General features: G+C 37.3%; 2 protein-coding genes across 2 annotated transcripts; one reads left to right on the top strand and one right to left on the bottom strand.

The window, feature by feature from the left end:
* The first annotated feature begins 9889 nt into the window (after positions 1-9889).
* LOC148587207 (uncharacterized) lies at positions 9890-10402 on the top strand. Its single transcript, XM_088513844.1, has one exon. The coding sequence runs from the start codon at positions 9890-9892 to the stop codon at positions 10400-10402; it is 513 nt and encodes a 170-aa protein (XP_088369970.1).
* A 1519-nt stretch (positions 10403-11921) lies between these two features.
* Positions 11922-16724, bottom strand: LOC132166862 (large ribosomal subunit protein eL32z). The gene is made up of 4 exons (XM_059577698.2): positions 16702-16724; positions 16220-16314; positions 12290-12471; positions 11922-12191 (listed from the first exon to the last, which is right to left on the bottom strand). The coding sequence occupies exons 2-4, from the start codon at positions 16307-16309 to the stop codon at positions 12062-12064; spliced, it is 402 nt and encodes a 133-aa protein (XP_059433681.1). The 5' UTR covers positions 16310-16314; positions 16702-16724; the 3' UTR covers positions 11922-12061.
* Positions 16725-18375: the final 1651 nt, after the last annotated feature.

Below are 18375 nucleotides of genomic sequence, written 5' to 3' on the forward strand. Positions count from 1 at the left end.
AAGAATGGTAGAAGAGATGCGCGCGTGGATAGCTTTAGTCAAATCTTGTAAAAGATTAAAGTATTACCAAACACGTATTTGTTTGCATTGCATGGCTTTAGTCAAATCTTGTAAAAGATTAAAGTATTATCTAACGCGTAATTGTATTTTGAATGAGGATCTTTCCTAGAATGGGCTCTTAACCTTTTATTTATTTATTTATTTAAGTAACGATTTCAAAAGGTGTTTTCTACATTCAAAATAAAAAAACACATTTTTAGTATATTGTTCAAAATAAAGCACAAGACTCTTCTAAAAAATACTTTTTTTCAAATTACTATTCAATAAATAAAACATAAGACATTACTCAATAAATAAATAAATAAACACAAACTCATTTTCAAGCTTATTTCTTTATATATATATATATATATATATATATATATATATATATATATTTTTTTTTTTTTTTTTTTTTCTTAAAAAATGTAATTGAAATTGTGGTCGTCCATCTAGTGGCGGTGGCAACTATCATGGTGCATGGGTGGTGATTTGTTTGGCTACCTGTGTTTGTAGTCGCGTGATGCCACTTGAAAATAAATTAATTGGTAATTAATTATATGGTTCGCTTTCTAGCCTTATTCTTCTCGAAACAAGACTCAAGAATCTCATCCTCTCTAAAGAGAGACTACATCAAAAGACTTTTAACTAAGGGACAGAGATAACAATAATTTAAAATCATAATCATAATAACCAGAGTAACTCAAAGCATCATAATATAACTAAATCTCCAAATGTATCGGTCAGAGACCGGTCATCAAAATAATAATACATATCATAAAAAGTTGTTTTGAAAATAATAAGGTCTACGTTTAACTAAATAAAGCATAAAGATGATCTCGAGCAACTCCACACGAACAGATCCGTCGGCATTCCACATTGACTTGAGTCATACAGGGTCTAAGTCCTCAAAAACGAGCATCAGCAAATCCGTGATAGCAACTAGGTGCCTCCCCGAATCTATCCCCAGCTAAGTTAGCTAAATAGCGTAATTATACATAATGGAGGAGAAAAAATACAAGGGTAAGTCCAACGACTTAGTGAGTAAAAATGCACATGAAGTACATGCTATTTGAATGATGAACTCAATTATTAAATAAATTGTACGCAATATAAATATAATATATGTTGTAACTATGAGAATCAAGTGATCGTTCAAATTGTATGGTATATTCAATATATTGCCCATTCTTAGCAAGGCTGGCATTGTTTCAAGGGACCTTTAATACAATGCCAGTGTCCCGACCATTATACACTACCATTTATAGCATTAGAAGCCCAACCAAGTCCAATTTATGGCGGCCCACGCTACTAATGATGTACGTCTTGTAGTGACTCGTCAATCAAACATGGTTGTGCCGGTCACGAAACAATCATTGGCTCTAAGGCCTATATAACACACCCACATTTTTAACCATAGAGTTAACATGTATAGTAAGCCCATGGCTGTTATACCGCACATATCGGTGTACCATGTCATACGATACAATTAGTCTTATCCGTTTTTTACATGCATGCTCTTACAAATCTCACCATATTCATTATCTTGTTTAAGCAACACATATTTTCACAAAAATAGAGTTCATAGTATATCAAAAATGTATTTCATGAGAATTGTAAAGATGCATATTTAGTACATATAAAATAGTTGTGCAATGCGGGAAAATAACGACAAGTATTCATATGAGTTTGTACTCACCCGGGTCGTATTGTTCCTCCAAATATTCCTCTAGTGGTTCCACACTCTCCAACTATGTGAAAAGGCCTAGCATTAGTTCTACGTCCGAGCTACAACGAACTTTAGCCCTAAGACTCCAAAAACAGAGGTTTTGCCTGGCCATCGAACGTTCTGTCAAACTGGGCGAATGTTCAGGTTTGAGGTTGAACGTTCGGCCATAACGTTCTCTTGTTGGGCATAAAACTCATCTCGACCAAACATGCTTTTAATCAGTTCTAAACAAGTTCTAAGGCTACAAAAGGGAATCCTAACATACTCCTAGTCTAAAATAACATCTACATGCAGAACAAAACAAGCAAATAAATATTGAAACGCTAAATCATGCTAAAACCAAAATTAAAACCTAAAATGACAAATAAACCCAAAAATACAACCAAGCTTATGAAAAGAATGTTTAAACAGAATAACAACTAAGTAAAACACAAGCTAAAACAAGAAGGTTACTTCTCTTGAGCAAGAATCTCCAAGAAAGCTTTCATTCTTCCCTCAAAACTCACCAATCACTTAAGCAAAGTTTCTCTAGGGCTCAAAAGGTAGAATGAAGCTTAGAAGGGGGTATTTATAGGTTTAGAAAAGCTGAGGGTGTTGCTGTGATAGTCCTACAGTGCAGCGAACGTTCGATGTATTGTGTTTAAAAACTCCCTAGGTGTTTTTTTCTTCTTCAGAAATTGACTCCCTAGGTCAATCGAAACTACAACAAACTCCCTACCGTCAAAAATTTTTAACAGCCGTTAGTCCACTCAAAACTCTCCATTTTATCTGATTAAAATATTATTTTTTTATTAATTTAATTAAAAAAATTAAATCTGAAAAAAAAAAAAAAAAAATGAAGGGTGGCCAAGGGTGGCGGTGCCACCCCTAGCCACCCCCCCAACCCCTATGGGGTGCCTCGTAGCCACCCCTTTGGGGGTTTGGAGTGGCTCGCAGGCCACCCCTCCACCCATGGGGCGGCTCACGGCCACCCTATGGGTGGAAAGGAGTGGCCGCGAGCCACCCTAAACCACCCAAGGGGTGGCTTAGGCCATGGGCCACCCCAAACCACCTGGGGGTGGCCGCAAGCCACCCCAGGGGTGGGCAAACCACCCCTGAGGTGGCTTACGGCCACCTCATAGGGGTTGGGGGGTGGCTAGGGGTGGCACCGCCACCCTTGGCCACCCTTCAATTTTTTATTTATTTTAGATTTAACTTTTAAAATTAATTTAATAAAAAATTAATATTTTAATCAGGTAAAACAGAGAGTTTTGAGTGACCCTAACGGGTGTTAAAAAATTTTAACGGTAAGGAGCTCCTTGTAGTTTCGATTGACCCAAGGACTAAATTTTCAAAAAAAAATACCTAAGGAGTTTTTAATGAAGGCGCGTTGACCTAAGCAGTTTATATCTAAGCGAAAATTATAGTTTACCCCCTAAAATTGACAGCGTTTTTCAATTCGAACACCAAAGTTTCAATTTTTGCAATCCACCCCCCAAAGTTTCAAATTTTTGCAATTTGACCAATTGTATCCAAAATTTCCCATATTGCCCCTAATTTTTATTTTTTATAAAAAAAAAATATAAAAAAATTCAGGCCACCATCTGGCCATTTTTGCACCCCCCCAAATTTGTTTGTTTTTTTTTAAAAAAAAAATTTAAAAAAAAAAATCAAGGATAAAATGGAAATTTTGGGATAATATTAGTCGAATTGAAAAAAATTGGAACTTTGTGGGGGTAGATTGCAAAAATTGAAAATTTGATGTTCGAATTGAAAAACGCTGTCAACATTAAGGGGGTAAACTGTGATTTTCCCTATATCTAAATTCCTTTCGTTTTAATACTTCTCACACTAAACAATTCATAGCTAATGGCACATACTCAAATGATATTATAATAAAATTAAGAAAAAATAAAAAAATGTACGCATCATAACATCCGCCATTGTTATGTGAATGATTATTGCAAACACGTAATACGTAACAAGGATAGATTCTAGGTTCTGAGAGAACCTAGACCTTAGATTTTAAGGAAACTAAAACTCTTTTCAAACTCAAGGTTTGTGATTAATTTTCTAATTCATTTATTAATGAGCTTGATGTCTTTAAATAGACAGTTACAATGCATGATAAAAATAAAAGACTAAGTCGAATAAACTACTCTAATGATAATATTTATCTCTAATATTTAAATTATAATCCATACTTCTAATGTAATCTATAAAGATAACATATTATCCTAAGGTATTTTATTCCTAAAATACCTCTATTATTAGACCCCTAACATTCCACACGTAAATAGGATAGATTTTAGGTTCGGAGGAAGCCTAGACCTTTTAGATTTTAAGGAAACCTAAGAACCCTTTTTCAAACTCAAGGTTTGAGATTAATTCTACTTAATTTATTAATGAGCTTGATGTCTTTAAATAGACAGTTACAATGCATAGTGAAAATAAAAGACTAAGTCGAATAAACTGCTCTAATGATAATACTTATCTCTAATATTTAAATTCTAATCCCTACTTCTAATGTTATCTATAAAGATAACATATTATCCTAAGGTATTTTAATCTTAAAATACCTTTAACATCCATGTTTTAGCGCCCCAAATTAATTAACTAGTAATTAATTTGAAGTGTCATCTCAACCACCATAATATCAAAAAAAAAAAAAAAAAACCAGTAGAAATGTAATATTAATCTGAACTCGATTGCCATTACCTTAATATCTTTTTTTTTTTTTTTTTTTGTCTTCTTCTTCTTCTTTTCCCCCTTACAAAATTAGTACAAACCATATTATCTATAAATACAATAACCTCAAAAGTATACTATTATCTCAAATACAAAAATATACAAGAGTGCACATAAAAACTGTTTCTACAAGACTTCGCATTGCAACCTTAAATATCTCTTCAATACCTCTAGCTTTCGCTTATGGAACTATTTGTAACGCCTCCAAGATTAGCAAGTGATAGTGTGATACACCGGTAAAAATACATTTCTTTTTGGTTTTAAATATTTGGTGCATCACACTATCACTTGCTAATCTTTATTCAATACACGATTTAGTAAGTAAATCGTTAACGAAATTTAGCTCATGAAGTGGACCCACGTTATGTTGGTAATAAGCGCTAAAAGATAGTTTGTACGTAGAAAAGCCTTTTGAAAAATTGTTGATACAACGTCATTAAGAATTAAACATGAGGTGTTTGGACAAGTTATGCTTAAGAGCAAGTATCATGATAATCATCTTAGTTTGAAAACAATATATTTAGCAAACAATTTAAGACATACTTAAGAAATCATGCAACGGTTAAAAGACTGAAAATTATGTGATGAAGTGTACAATATATAACAATCCACAATAATCCTCCATATGGCCTATTTTGTGCCCTTATCCTCTTTATGGTAAGGTTTGCGCCCCCTATAGAACATATGGTACAATTCTAGTGCTTCATAAAGTTATAATAACTAGCCACCCTCTAGTAGCTTGACTGGATTGAACCGTAGGTGTGAGCGTAATTGGTGATGCCACAAGTGTGACTTTCGCTTGGGGTCAATTGTGCCAGTCACAGTAACCCTAAGATCAAGGATGGATCCAAAAACTATTATGGACAGGGGGCTGAGGGTCAAAAAGTTTTGTTGCTCAGGCCAGTATCTTATATATATATATATATATATATATATATATATATATATATATATATATATATATATATATATATATTTTACCTTTAAAATTTTTTGTTCTTAAGATTTGAGGGGGGACATGGCCTATGCCAGTTGATGGGATTCGTAGTTATTTGACGAGAAAGCCTAAGCCTAATTCAAAATACTTGGATTAGTTATCTTATTATCTTATCTTGTTATTTTGTTATCTTATTTGTTAGTCGTTATCATTTAAGTTATTATCAGATATCTCTTGTGGAGATAAGATTAGATATATTTATTTTAAATAGTAGTTATCATAATTAGGAGTTGGCTATTTATTGGAATGTAGTAGGGAAGAGAGGATTCATTGAAGTATTTTATCAAACACGTATGTGTAATCGGTGTCTCCTACTTCAAGTGGAGAATTATCAATAACATTTCCCTTTCCATTTCAATTATCATCCACAATCCATCAACCCAACATCCCGAACCTATCAATTGGTATCAGAGCATGGCGACCCAGAAGGAACACATAGAGAAACTGGAGGTAGATGTCCAGGAGATCAAGACCTCCGTGCAAAACCTTGAACGTACGATGAAGGACAACATCAGCCAGACGCTGAAGGAGGCATTGGAGTCCATGTCCAATTCCCATGGTGACTCTTTACGTCAATCTAAGAAAGAAACCAAGGATTCCAATAATACTGGTAGACATAATCACCACCATCGCGAGGACGGCCATTATAAACGACCAGTGAAGATGGAGTTCCCTCGATTTGCAAGAGATGACCCCATCGTGTGGCTCGTTCGGGTTACCCAGTTTTTTGAATACCAACAAACGGCAAATGATCAAAAGGTAACACTTGTTGCATTCTATCTCGAAGGTGAGGCGAATCAATGGTGGCAATGGCTGAAAAAGGTCTATCAAGAAGATGGTCACAGTATCACATGGACCACTTTTGAAAAAGATATACTGGCTCGATTCGGACCGACGGAATATGAAGACTATGATGAGGCTTTGTCGCGCGTCCAGCAGAAGAGGACCTTGCGGGAATACCAAACTGAATTTGAGCGATTAGCAAATCGCGTGAATGGATGGCTACAGAAGGCTCTGATTGGCACTATTTTAAGGAGGTTTACAAGCTGAAATCTCCACTGACGTGCGGAAGTTTAAACCCAGAACACTCAGAGAAGCCATTGAATTTGCAAGAATGTGTGAAGACCAATCGAACCGCTCAAAGAAGACACCTCCCCCAGCTGACCCATCAAAATATACCAGAAAACCACATTGAGATGCAAGTGTTGCTCTTCCTTCGAAACCCAAGTGGGGTGGAGGAACGACCACCACTGCAGTGACGGCAACCACTAGCCCGGGAACCCAAGTGAAAAAAATTATTGGGAGGAGATGCAGAAACGATGAGAAAAAAGTCTTTGTTTTAATTGTAATGAACGATATACTCCAGGCCATCGGTGTGCTGTGAACCAAATGTTCATTATTGAGGCCGAGTTTGAATGTGGAGATGACAAAAGGGGTGGAGATCGACGGGAGGAAGAAGATGATCCTGAGGAAGAAGGATTTGACCCTCAAATCTCTTTACATGCATTAGGTGGGTACACGAGTCCACGCACTATGAGAGTGGAGGCACGTGTGGGGCACAAATGGGTGATGGTCTTGATTGACAGTGGGTCCACCCACAACTTTGTAGATCAGAAAGTGGCAAAATCCTTACATCTGCCAGTAAAACCCATTAAAGAATTCTAGGTTACTGTAGGCAATGGAGAACGGTTGCCTTGTAAAGAAAAGCATGAATGAGTTTACTTAATGATCCAAGGTATGGAAATTATTACAACCTTATTTTCATTACCTTTAACTGGATTGGACGTGGTATTGGGTATACAATGGCTGGAAAAACTTGGGCCTATGATGTGCGATTGGGGCAAACTGTCCATGTCTATTACGAAGGGGGGTAAGGTGTATGAGATAGTTGCGCAACCCAAGGGTCAAGGGCAGGCAGTGAGCAACTCCATATTAGACAACGAGGTGTTAGGAGGAGGTGAATTATTTGTTGTTATGGTATGCAAAAGCCAACCTGAGCGAAAGAGTTCAATTGTATCCGAAATCCAACAGATTCTCCAGGAATTTCAGCAAGTCATGGAGGAACCAAAGACTCTACCACCAGCCCGAGTTTTTGACCACCACATACCACTTGTCGACGGAGCTGGACCAGTCAATGTTCAGCCTTACAGGTATGCTCACTTCCAAAAAAATGAGATTGAACAACAAATATCTGACATGTTAATCTCGGGCTTAATAAGGCCTAGTACTAGCCATTTCTCTTCACCCATCTTACTTGTAAAAAAAAGAGAGGATGGTACTTGGCGGTTTTGCACGGATTATAGAGCCTTAAATGCGGTCACGGTCAAGGATCGATTCCCAATTCTGACAGTAGATGATATGATCGATGAATTACATGGGTCACTGTACTTTACTAAGCTTGATCTAAGAGCGGGATATCACTAGATTCGGGTTCATCCTGATGACATTCATAAGACTGCATTTCGTACACATAGCAGGCATTACGAGTATTTGGTCATGCCTTTTGGCCTTCGTAATGCTCCATCGACGTTTCAAGCTGCCATGAATGCCATATTTCAGCCATATCTACGACAATTTATTTTGGTATTTTTTTATGACATTTTGATTTATAGCCCGAATTGAGAAGGACATCTAATCCACATCCGACAGACGTTTGAAAATTTTGGTAAAACATGCATTTGTGGGGAAACCCTCTAAGTGTGTCTTCGGCCAAAAGGAGGTTGATTATTTGGGTCATTTAATTACTATAGATGGTGTGAAGGTGGATCCATCAAAAGTGGCAGCCATGCAAACATGGCCAAGACCCAAAAATATTACGGAGCTACGGGGATTTCTTGGACTTACGGAGCTATGGGTTAATTGCTAGCGGCCTGACTATATTGTTAAAAAAAGGTCAGTTTAAGTGGGACTCACAAGCGGATGACGCCTTCGAAGCCCTCAAGCACGCCATGGCTACAACGCCTGTGTTGGGACTTCCAAATTTTTTTGAAATGTTCATTGTGGAAACAGATGCATCAGACAACGGTATTGGGGTAGTCCTTGCTCAAAATGGTAGACCTTTGGCATATATGAGTAAAGCGATTGGGCCATAAAAAGGGGGTTGGTCCGTTTATTCCAAGGAAATGCTAACTATCATGGAAGCAATCCGAATGTGGCATCCATATCTACTTGGCCGAAAATTTCAAATATGGACAGACCAGAAAAGTCTAAAATTTTTTCTTGAGTAGCGCGTCGTTACACTAGAACAACAAAAATGGGTTTCTAAATTGTTGGGCTATGAATATGATATTATGTACAGGCCAGGCAAGACCAATTCAGCCCCAGATGCACTTTCTCGAAGACCTAACAACCCAGTCACGAAAGACCCAATTCACATCATCAAAGGTGAGGAGGAGGAATCCAGCTTGCATGCACTGACAAGCCCCAATTTCCAGCTTTGGGAAGAGTTACGTAACATCAACATCACTGGCCCTTATTTGCAGGGATTCTACACTAAGCTAAAAGAAAACCCAGCACATAACCCACATCTCCAGGTAAGGGAAGGCATCATTTTATACAAAGGCAGGGTCATGCTTCCACCTTCAGCCCCCTTACACACAACATTGCTCATTGAATTCTATGATTCCAAGTTTGGTGGTCACTCTGGTGCGGCAAGAACATATCATCGCTTAGCCCAATCATTTTACTCGGAAGGGATGAAGGCAGACGTTCAAAAGCATATCGCCTCTTGTGACGTGTGTCAACGGAACAAGAGTGAAGCACGATCTCCGGCCGGTCTGCTGCAACCGCTGCCAATTCCATCACAAGTCTGGGAGGAAATTTCCTTGGACTTTGTCGAAGGGCTTCCGTCTTCAGGAGGCAAAACATCCATCATGGTAGTCGTGGATCGCCTTACCAAATACAATCACTTCGTATCATTGATGCATCCATACACGGCCAAGAAAATTGCAGAATTGTTTGTCACCCATGTGGTGCGCCTTCACGGCCTTCCAAAGACTATGGTAAGTGATCGTGACCCAATTTTCATGAGTACATTCTGGAGAGAATTTTTCAAGTTGCAGGGAACACAATTGAAAACGAGCTCCGCATACCACCCCCAAAGTGATGGCCAAACTGAGGTGGTCAATCGATGCCTTGAACAATACCTTATATGTCTTTGGAGCCAATATCCGAAGAAGTGGGAACAACAGCTACCGTGGGCTGAATACTGGTATAACACTACCTTTCACTCCTCTCTCGGTACCACACCATTTCAGGCTTTGTATGGCAGGTCTCCGCCCACAATCATCAATTACTTGGCAGGTGCCTCGGTAGTTGACGAAGTTGATAAGGACCTCTTTGGCCATGATAAGCTACTCTAACACTTGAAGCGTAATCTTCAGAAGGCAGCCAATAGAATGAAGCAGCAGTCAGATAAGAAAAAGAGGGATTATGAGCTTGAAGTAGGGGACTGGATTTTTCTAAAACTTCATCTATACAGGCAGAGTAGTGTTTTTCGTCGGGCGCATCAAAAGTTGTCAAATCGTTTCTTCGGTCCCTACCAGATTCTCGCCTGCATTGGCGCAATAGCATACCGGTTGGCACTGCCAGAATCTGCTAAGGTCCATCCGGTTTTTCACATATCACTCCTCAATAAGAAGATTGGAGACGTCTCCCTGATTTCCAGCAATCTTTCACCTTTCTCGGAAGATAATTCGCCAAAGCTCAAACCTATTAACATCCGTGATTACCGTTGGGTTAAGCACGGCGCAAAGTATGTCACTGAGGCCCTCGTTCAGTGGAAGGACTTACCACCAGAAGATGCTACATGGGAAGAAGTCGAGTGTCTTCTCAGCAATTTCCTAACATCGACCTTGAGGACAAGGATCGTGTCCAAGGGAAGGCAATTGATGGGATTCGTAGTTATTTGAAGAGAAAGCCTATGCCTAATTCAAAATACTTGAATTAGTTATCTTATTATCTTATCTTGTTATTTTGTTATCTTATTTGTTAGTCGTTATCATTTAAGTTATTATCAGATATCTCTTGTGGAGATAAGATTAGATATATTTATTTTAAATAGTAGTTATCATGATTAGGAGTTGGCTATTTATTGGAATGTAGTAGGGAAGAGAGGATTCATTGAATTATTTTATCAAACACGTATGTGTAATCGGTGTCTCCTACCTCAAGTGGAGAATTATCAATAACATTTCCCTTTCCATTTCAATTATCATCCACAATCCATCAACCCAACATCCCGAACCTATCACCAGTCCCCTCCCTCCCTCCGTCCCTACCTAAGATCCAAGGTATTTTTAACATTACAATTAAGAATGAGCCATAGGGTCAAGTTCGTATAGTAATGTGCACATGCCCCAGATTCTTCACCCTTTTTTAATGACGGAATGCCACACATGCATTATAAATTTCCTGTTTTGTAAACATAATTTATTTCATGAATAGCAACACATTTTAAATAAATCATTTTCTAAAAATATTAGGGCTCACAACATACATTTTTAGGAAAAAACAATGTGTATAAAAAAAAATGCACATTTTATATCGATGAAAATATTCACGTTCAGCAAATAATTTGTTTTGGCGTTCTCATGGGTAATTATTTACCTTGTATGTTAAAATTCAACTGTGGACCCTTTTACCATCCTAGACATTACCCAATTGCCTTATTTTTACCGCTAGCATCCCTCGACGAGTCACCTATGTTTGTTCTTACTTATTTTGCAGGTATTCTTTGTTGAATTACCGGTGTGCGGTCAATTGTATTAATACTAAAACTACTTGGGGACATTGTCTAATGTCTGACTCTCTCTTCTTCTTTTTTTTTGGCAAAAATAATAGAAATAATAATAGTGACATTAATAGTAAAAAATAAATAAATTAATGTCATTATTGCTATCTTTCAATGTCCAAAACTCTATGGATCACCACAAAAATATGCTACATTCGTTCTATCAAGCGAAGAGATAAGCCACTCATTTAAGAGAGAAAGAGATATCAGAAAAGGGAGCATAATTGCAAGAAAGCGAGTTCCGTCAACACTGATGAGCGACGTGAGGCTTGACGTTAACTTTATATATATATATATATATAAGTTAAAAAAAAAAAAAAAAAAAAAATTAAAACTTTATTTTTGAAACTTTTTTTAAAAGTATATTTTGACTATTTTCAAACACAATGGCAATCAGGAGGCCTTGGTGTCGGATGGAGAGAGCAAGCACAACTGACTCAGCTGTTGTGGAGTGGAATTACGTGGGAAATTATAAGCTCTACCTAATTATGGATTTTGCCAGAATTGCTTTCTCCTTCCATCTACCTTCCAAACAACCGGCTCATAGGTAAAACAGCTGTTTGAAATAGCAATCAGAGAAATAAAGGCAGATATTTGATTATAGATTATCAACTGATTTAAGCAAAATCATACTCTCAAGACAGCAAAAAGTTTTAGTAGATTCATATCAATTCAACCGAAACAAAATAAATCTTGATAAAATTGATCACAAGTGCTGGATACCACCTAATATAATTAGTGTGCCAAAAACAAAATGAAGAGAATAATAGATTCAAGCTCACTCATCCTCCTGGCTGCGCAACCTGGCCAGTTTATTGGTCACAACAACATCCAACTGTGCTGCACGCTCAACAATCTCCTTTCGCTTCCGGGTTGATATGTTGTGTGCAATCTCAGCACAGTAGGTCCTAAAATATTACATGAGCAAGCAAGCGAAATTAGGTGAGAAAAGGAGAGAAATTGCAGACGAATGAATCAAAGTGAAGTAAAAGAAACTGCTTTATACCTGTTGTGCATCATAAGAAGCTCCAGCTCTTTGGCATTGTGCACAACGAATTTCTTAAATCCATTGGGAAGATAATGGCGAGTCTTCTTGTCAGAGCCATAACCAATGTTTGGCATCAAAGTGCATCCTTTAAACTTCCTCCTAACTCGCGAATCAATACCCTTAGGCCTGCGCCAGTTTGTCTGCCAAGCAAATTACATGCATTCCAAAGACCCAATATTACACAGGCAAAAATATAGCAACATATCATATGACTTATGAGCAGGCATATTGTTTTAAGTCATGAAGGCATCATCTATGCTTTTCATGATAGATTTACGAATTGATTTCGCAAATCTATTTTCTGGCCAATGAGAGAAAAAAGGATGGGGGTGGCAGAGATTACTTACATTTAAGGTAACAATGTCAAGTACAAAGGCGACAATTAGAATGTCAAACTTCATTATTATTTTTTATCTCTTGCTTTAAGAACACAACAAAATATAAACAGCTACAACATAATTAAGGCTAAAAGTTTCCAAGGTATCAGCTAAACCAAGCCCCGGGCAGTAAGTAGCCTAATCCTCAGAACCGTTTTCACTTTCTAAAATAAATAATATTTACATTAAAAGGGGACCTCTTATATGCTAACTGAAAAGTGAAAGAAAATAAGAACAAGAACGCCATAGAGACACAGAGAAAAATGATAAAATAAAACAATATTTAAAAAAAAAAAAAAAAAAGTAATTGGCTCTAAGGAGAGAGGGGAAGGGAAGATTCGAACCAGTGATGTTCACTTCAAAAGGAATGATGTCCAGCCAATTGGGCTTACCCCATGGGGTAAGAAAACACTATTATAAACTCCTTGATGCCCAGGAAAACAGAAAGTTTTTAATCTGATAAATACAAGCCAGGAGTTCTAAGGTTTTCTGTATTGCTCCTCCTAGATGCACCAAGAAACAAATAAAGAGCCAGAAGAGTATCCCGCAATGATTGCATCACACTACGATTCCCTAAAAAGCACAGTGAAAGAAGAATGCGGCACTCAGCTGATATCAATCAGTTAATACAGCAGCTATAGAAACTTGCAGGTAAAGGAACAACTATCCAACATGACATGTCCACCCAATTCTGAATTTCCGTAGCAAATGCATCATCTATTCAACAAGCCACCAACCTAATTAATCAAACCATTAGTTGAACATCACTTATCCACAAGCATCATCAAAGCACAAACTGCACCTAAGGTACAAAGCATAACCCTTATACCACCTTGATGCCTAGGAAGCTAAAGCCCCAATGCTCAACATGCCAAAATCTACCTCACTTAAAAAAGTGTTCACCTTCTCTCTCTCTCTCTCTCTCTCTCTCTCTCTCTCTCTATTTTAAAAATTGGAGCCCAGTGCTTGCACTCATCCTCCCAGCTTTGTTTTCAATCACCAAAGCAATGTTTTGTCACTATCCATAGAAAAAGTTTCAAGAAGTGCCCTTCAACATGAGTATCAACCTACAGAGATTGTGAATAAAAAAGTCCAGCGCCATGCGACAAGTTCTACTTTCCAAACAAGTGCAGTGCATCAAAAGCTATAATGTATCTTTTACCACAATGAAAACAAACCAAACTGAATTTGATTCATACAACTGCAGTTGTGCATTAAAAGTGCAGAGCCTTCTGACAAGTCAAGTTGTACTTTCCAACAAATGCCAGTAAATGAAAAGCCCTAGTGCATATTTGACTACATTGCAAATAAACTATACTCTTTTTTAGTCATATAAGCTTGTGCATCAAAAGTCCAGTGCCTTCTGACAAGAATTTCAAGTTCTACTTTCCAACAAATGCCGTGCATCCAGTGGTGGAGAGAATGGAGGTGGGCCGGCCCTGCCCCCAGAAAAGGTTTGAAAAAAAAAGTTTCCAAAGTAAATTTAAACAAAACTTGGCCCCCACCATTCCAAAATTTTGGCTGCCCCTCAAAATTTTAACCAAATGGTGCATTGCGGTCTGCAAGTCTCCAACAGAGTTTGGGTACTGTTTGGCATCCTGGCAGTCATGGAAGAGAGAAGTATTTTGGCGTAGGAGGCATCTCAATTCCACTTGGTAAAAAGCAATTCTGCAATTTCAATGTTCTTGTCCATTAGAGATTCTGAGAAAGTTCAGCTTGGTGACGAAGGTGGATTGATCTAGATGGTCATGACATCTTGAAGAAAATGCTGCTGATTCCTTTTATTGGCATACACAGATATCTCAAAAGTTTTCCAGAATACGAGAGCTTTGTGGAAGATGTAGCTCTTGAGTGGGACACATGGATATATGTGCGGTTAGTAGAGCTATGCCTATGTATTAGAGTTTTGTCAAACTAAACTCTAATACTCTTTTACTTATAATCTATCCCAAGTGCTGCTAGTAGCATGTGGACCAAAAATGTATGCCATACTTACGTCAACATTATGCACAATAACTTGTAGTATGTTGATTTTTGAGAGAATAAGTACTTTTTTGAAGATGCTATTCTGGGTACTTTTTTGGTCGAGACAAAAAGCTCAACTTGCAAAAGCAAGCTTCTAAGGCATTTGAAGATATGTGCAATTGCATCAAATATTTGAAGATTCTTACAGTTAAAAATGCAGAAAGTTGCAGCACTGCTTGCACAATATTAGGTTAGTTCATAGTTCATGTGTACACCCAATTGGTTGAATTTATAACTTTGATGATGAGTGTAGAATTCATTCCATGTGATCCTGGATTTTAATTTAAATCCATAGATCCTAGTCATAGTAAAATCACAGAAAGTACACAATGTGGAGTTTTTGGCCTGATGCCTGGGGAAACAGGTTTATTTTCCCCTTCTCATTCTGTTTACACAATCTTACAAGTTTTTATCACCCACTCAATGTGTAATTTTGACAGGTTTACAAGGCTGCAAGGGTACACTTGTCATCAAATTTTCGGATTTTCCTGAGTATCAACAAGTTTCAAAAGATTTTTGACGCTCTCAGACAGTTTATTTTTTTCCATTTTAAAAGCTATTCTTATTGGGTTATTGTTTGTTCCTTTTACTGAGAATTTTTTTATTGGGTTTTTGGTTTTTTTTTTTTTTTGAGATAGATGTTGGAAAAAAATATATAAAAAAGTATATTTAGTCCAGCCACGTCAAGAATAAAATCCTAGCTTCACCACTGCATGCATCAAATGCTCTAGTGCATCTTTCACTGCATCGCAAGTACACAACAGCGAATCTCAGTCAAACTAATATTTTGCATCGCCACCTAGGCATCACCTTCTAAAAAACATTGAGTAATTCCACAACTTACAGTCAAAACAGAGGCTGAAATAGCTAATGCATATAACTTAGTTTCGAAATAGTTTATTTTTAACTTTCCAGAATACAAAGGAGCACCCAGGCAAGTGATTAGCTTTTCGATGCCCACCTAAGAAGCCCATGCAATATGTCTTTCCTTCAAATTAGGCATTCCTTTAAATCTTTTGTAGCACTCAACAAACTCTTAAAGCAGCACTCTAGTTAAGAAGCATATGAGTAAAAATCTAATCTCTGGAATACTAGATGGACGTATTGAAAACATAAAGGAATACAAAATCACTCTGGTTATCTCGTCAATAACCCAAGCTACTCAAAATTTAAAAGCTTGCTAAATCTTAGATTTCAACTTAGAAGTGGCAAAGGCTTAAACCTAGACATAATATTTAGATTTGAACCAAAGAGCCATCATTCAATAATCTATACATGATTAAATGATCATATAATCCTAGGGAAAAATTTGCAGTTATTACCCAAAAAAACACAACAAAAAAAAAGGATTGATTACCTAGGCATTTGGACAGCTAAATTAAAAATTCTGGCCAAAACGTAATACTCAAAAACAATTGAATTATATTAAAAAGCGCACCGAACAACATTAAGCAAACACAACCCAGATTGAGATATGCAAACAAACCTTGACAGAAATTTTTCGGTCACTTTGTGGGCGCTTGAACTTCTTGACACGCTTCTTCACAATCTTCTTTGTCAGCAAAGGAACAGCCATTTTTTCTGTATCATAAACACTCAAATTAAGCATAAACTGAGTATACACACAAATTCAAATACACAAACAGAAAAATGTACAGCCTAAAATAGTAAGCTATGGTTAACAACTTTATCCCAATATCAAAGCCTATGCAAATTACTCTTTAGTTTGGGAAAAGAAATCTCCCAGGAGAATTAAAATAGAAAAACTCAGTTTCTTTTTCTTTTTCTTTTTCTTTTCTCGGTTGAAGAGATTCCTGGAAAATATTTTAACCAAGGCAAACAAAGCCTTAAGAAATTCCGAGATCATTTTAGCAACTATTCATACTTCATCAACCAAAATCTACTCAGGAAAAAGTCTCTGGAAAATGTGCACCAACCCTAACCACAGAGAGAGAGAGAGAGGCTCACAGGTGTTGAACGGCTCTGCAAACCCTAATTGAGTGAAGAGGAAGCGGCTATACATATATGATCAAGGAGTTGCAGATAGATCCATGGGCCTCAGGGCCCAGCCCAAAGTATTCGGGTTATCAGTGGTGAAAAACACCATTGAGGGCTCTAACTGCTGAAACGGATTTTATCAAATCAGTTGTTTGGGCTACAAGACCCGTTTGGCCTGAGTTAAGATTTTGTGAGAATCACTTGTCAGACTTCTTGGTCTAATTGTATATAAACTAACAAATTATAATTCTCTTATTAAAAAAATATAATATAATTCTACCAAAAAAGTAAAACTTTTTTTTTTTTTTTTTTGCAAGTATAGAATGATATGTTCAGTATAATATGATAGCTGAAATGTCATTTATTACCTTTTTCAAAAAAAAAAAAAAAAAAATTGAAAAGAAAAACAGATGTCATGTATTACTTGGTAACATATTTATGACAAGTTTATAGCCTTTCTTTTATGTATTTGGCCTATATGTAATAGGGTTGACAAATTTTAATACAACCTATAAACTTGATACAAACTCAACTCGAAATTAGAGGGTTAAAGTTTTTTTATAATAAGATTTAGGTCAATTCGGGTCAACTTAAATTAACTTGTTTAATAAACAAGTCAATCTTAAGTCAACTCGCTTAACCTACGAGTGATAACATTTTTATCTAGCCTCCTATTTTGAGAAAATCCCTATTTAGGGAGTCAAAATGCATTTTGGCTCATTTTTTTGCATCCAACCAACTAGTGTCAAAAAATACCAAAAAATTGAGACCAGAACCGGGAAACTGGGGAACCGATAATCGGGTTCCCCAGTTCCTATTCCCTTTTTGACACCCAGTTATAACCACCTCTTGCTTGTCCTTATATTAATTTGGTTCGCGAATTCTATGCAAACACTGAGTAGCAACCAGATACTGATGAAGCCGAAGATGACTCGATCTCTGCGGTTCGTCTCACACATTCGATGTGTCACCATTGAAGTAACTCGTGAACTAATCGTTGAAGTCACTGGTGTTCCGCTCATTGATGAGCGTGGCTTCCCATTTCCGACATTGGAATTTCCCTCCAAATCTAACATGTCAGAATTATTTGTTCCACCTGGCTCATTCAAACAGTGGCGTGATGTCATGAATGTGCTCCTACTTGGAAATCTCACCCATCCTGTGAAGCTGTTAGCTCGGATAGTTATAAGCAATGTGGTTTCAATTGATCACCATTTGGACCTTGGTGTGGCACGAGCTCGATTCATCTACGCACTCTTCACGGATGTTTCTATTGATTTTGCATATGTTGTTGTTCATCTCATGAAGACTATGTTTTCTGAAAGTTCAGTCTCTCTACCCTACAGAAGCCCGATCTCGTGGATTATTGCCAAGTTTTTCAAAATCCCTGGAATTGAACCAACAGTTAAGCCTCTTGGTCTGTTCTATCAAGCAACAGTTAGATGTTCCAAATCCTAGATGTGTGTGCGAGGCACTGATGATATTGCTGATACTGATGATATTGTCGACACTACTGGACCCTCTAGAGGTTCTAGCACATCATCAACAGTTTCTCTAATTGATGCGATGGCCAAGCTAGAAGCAATGTCTACACAAATGACTGGATTTACATCCATACTCTCGGGATTGCAAAAACATGAAGTA

The sequence above is a fragment of the Corylus avellana genome, chromosome 2, assembly GCF_965113065.1.
Source record: "Corylus avellana chromosome 2, dhCorAvel1.hap1.2, whole genome shotgun sequence".
NCBI lineage: Eukaryota > Viridiplantae > Streptophyta > Magnoliopsida > Fagales > Betulaceae > Corylus > Corylus avellana.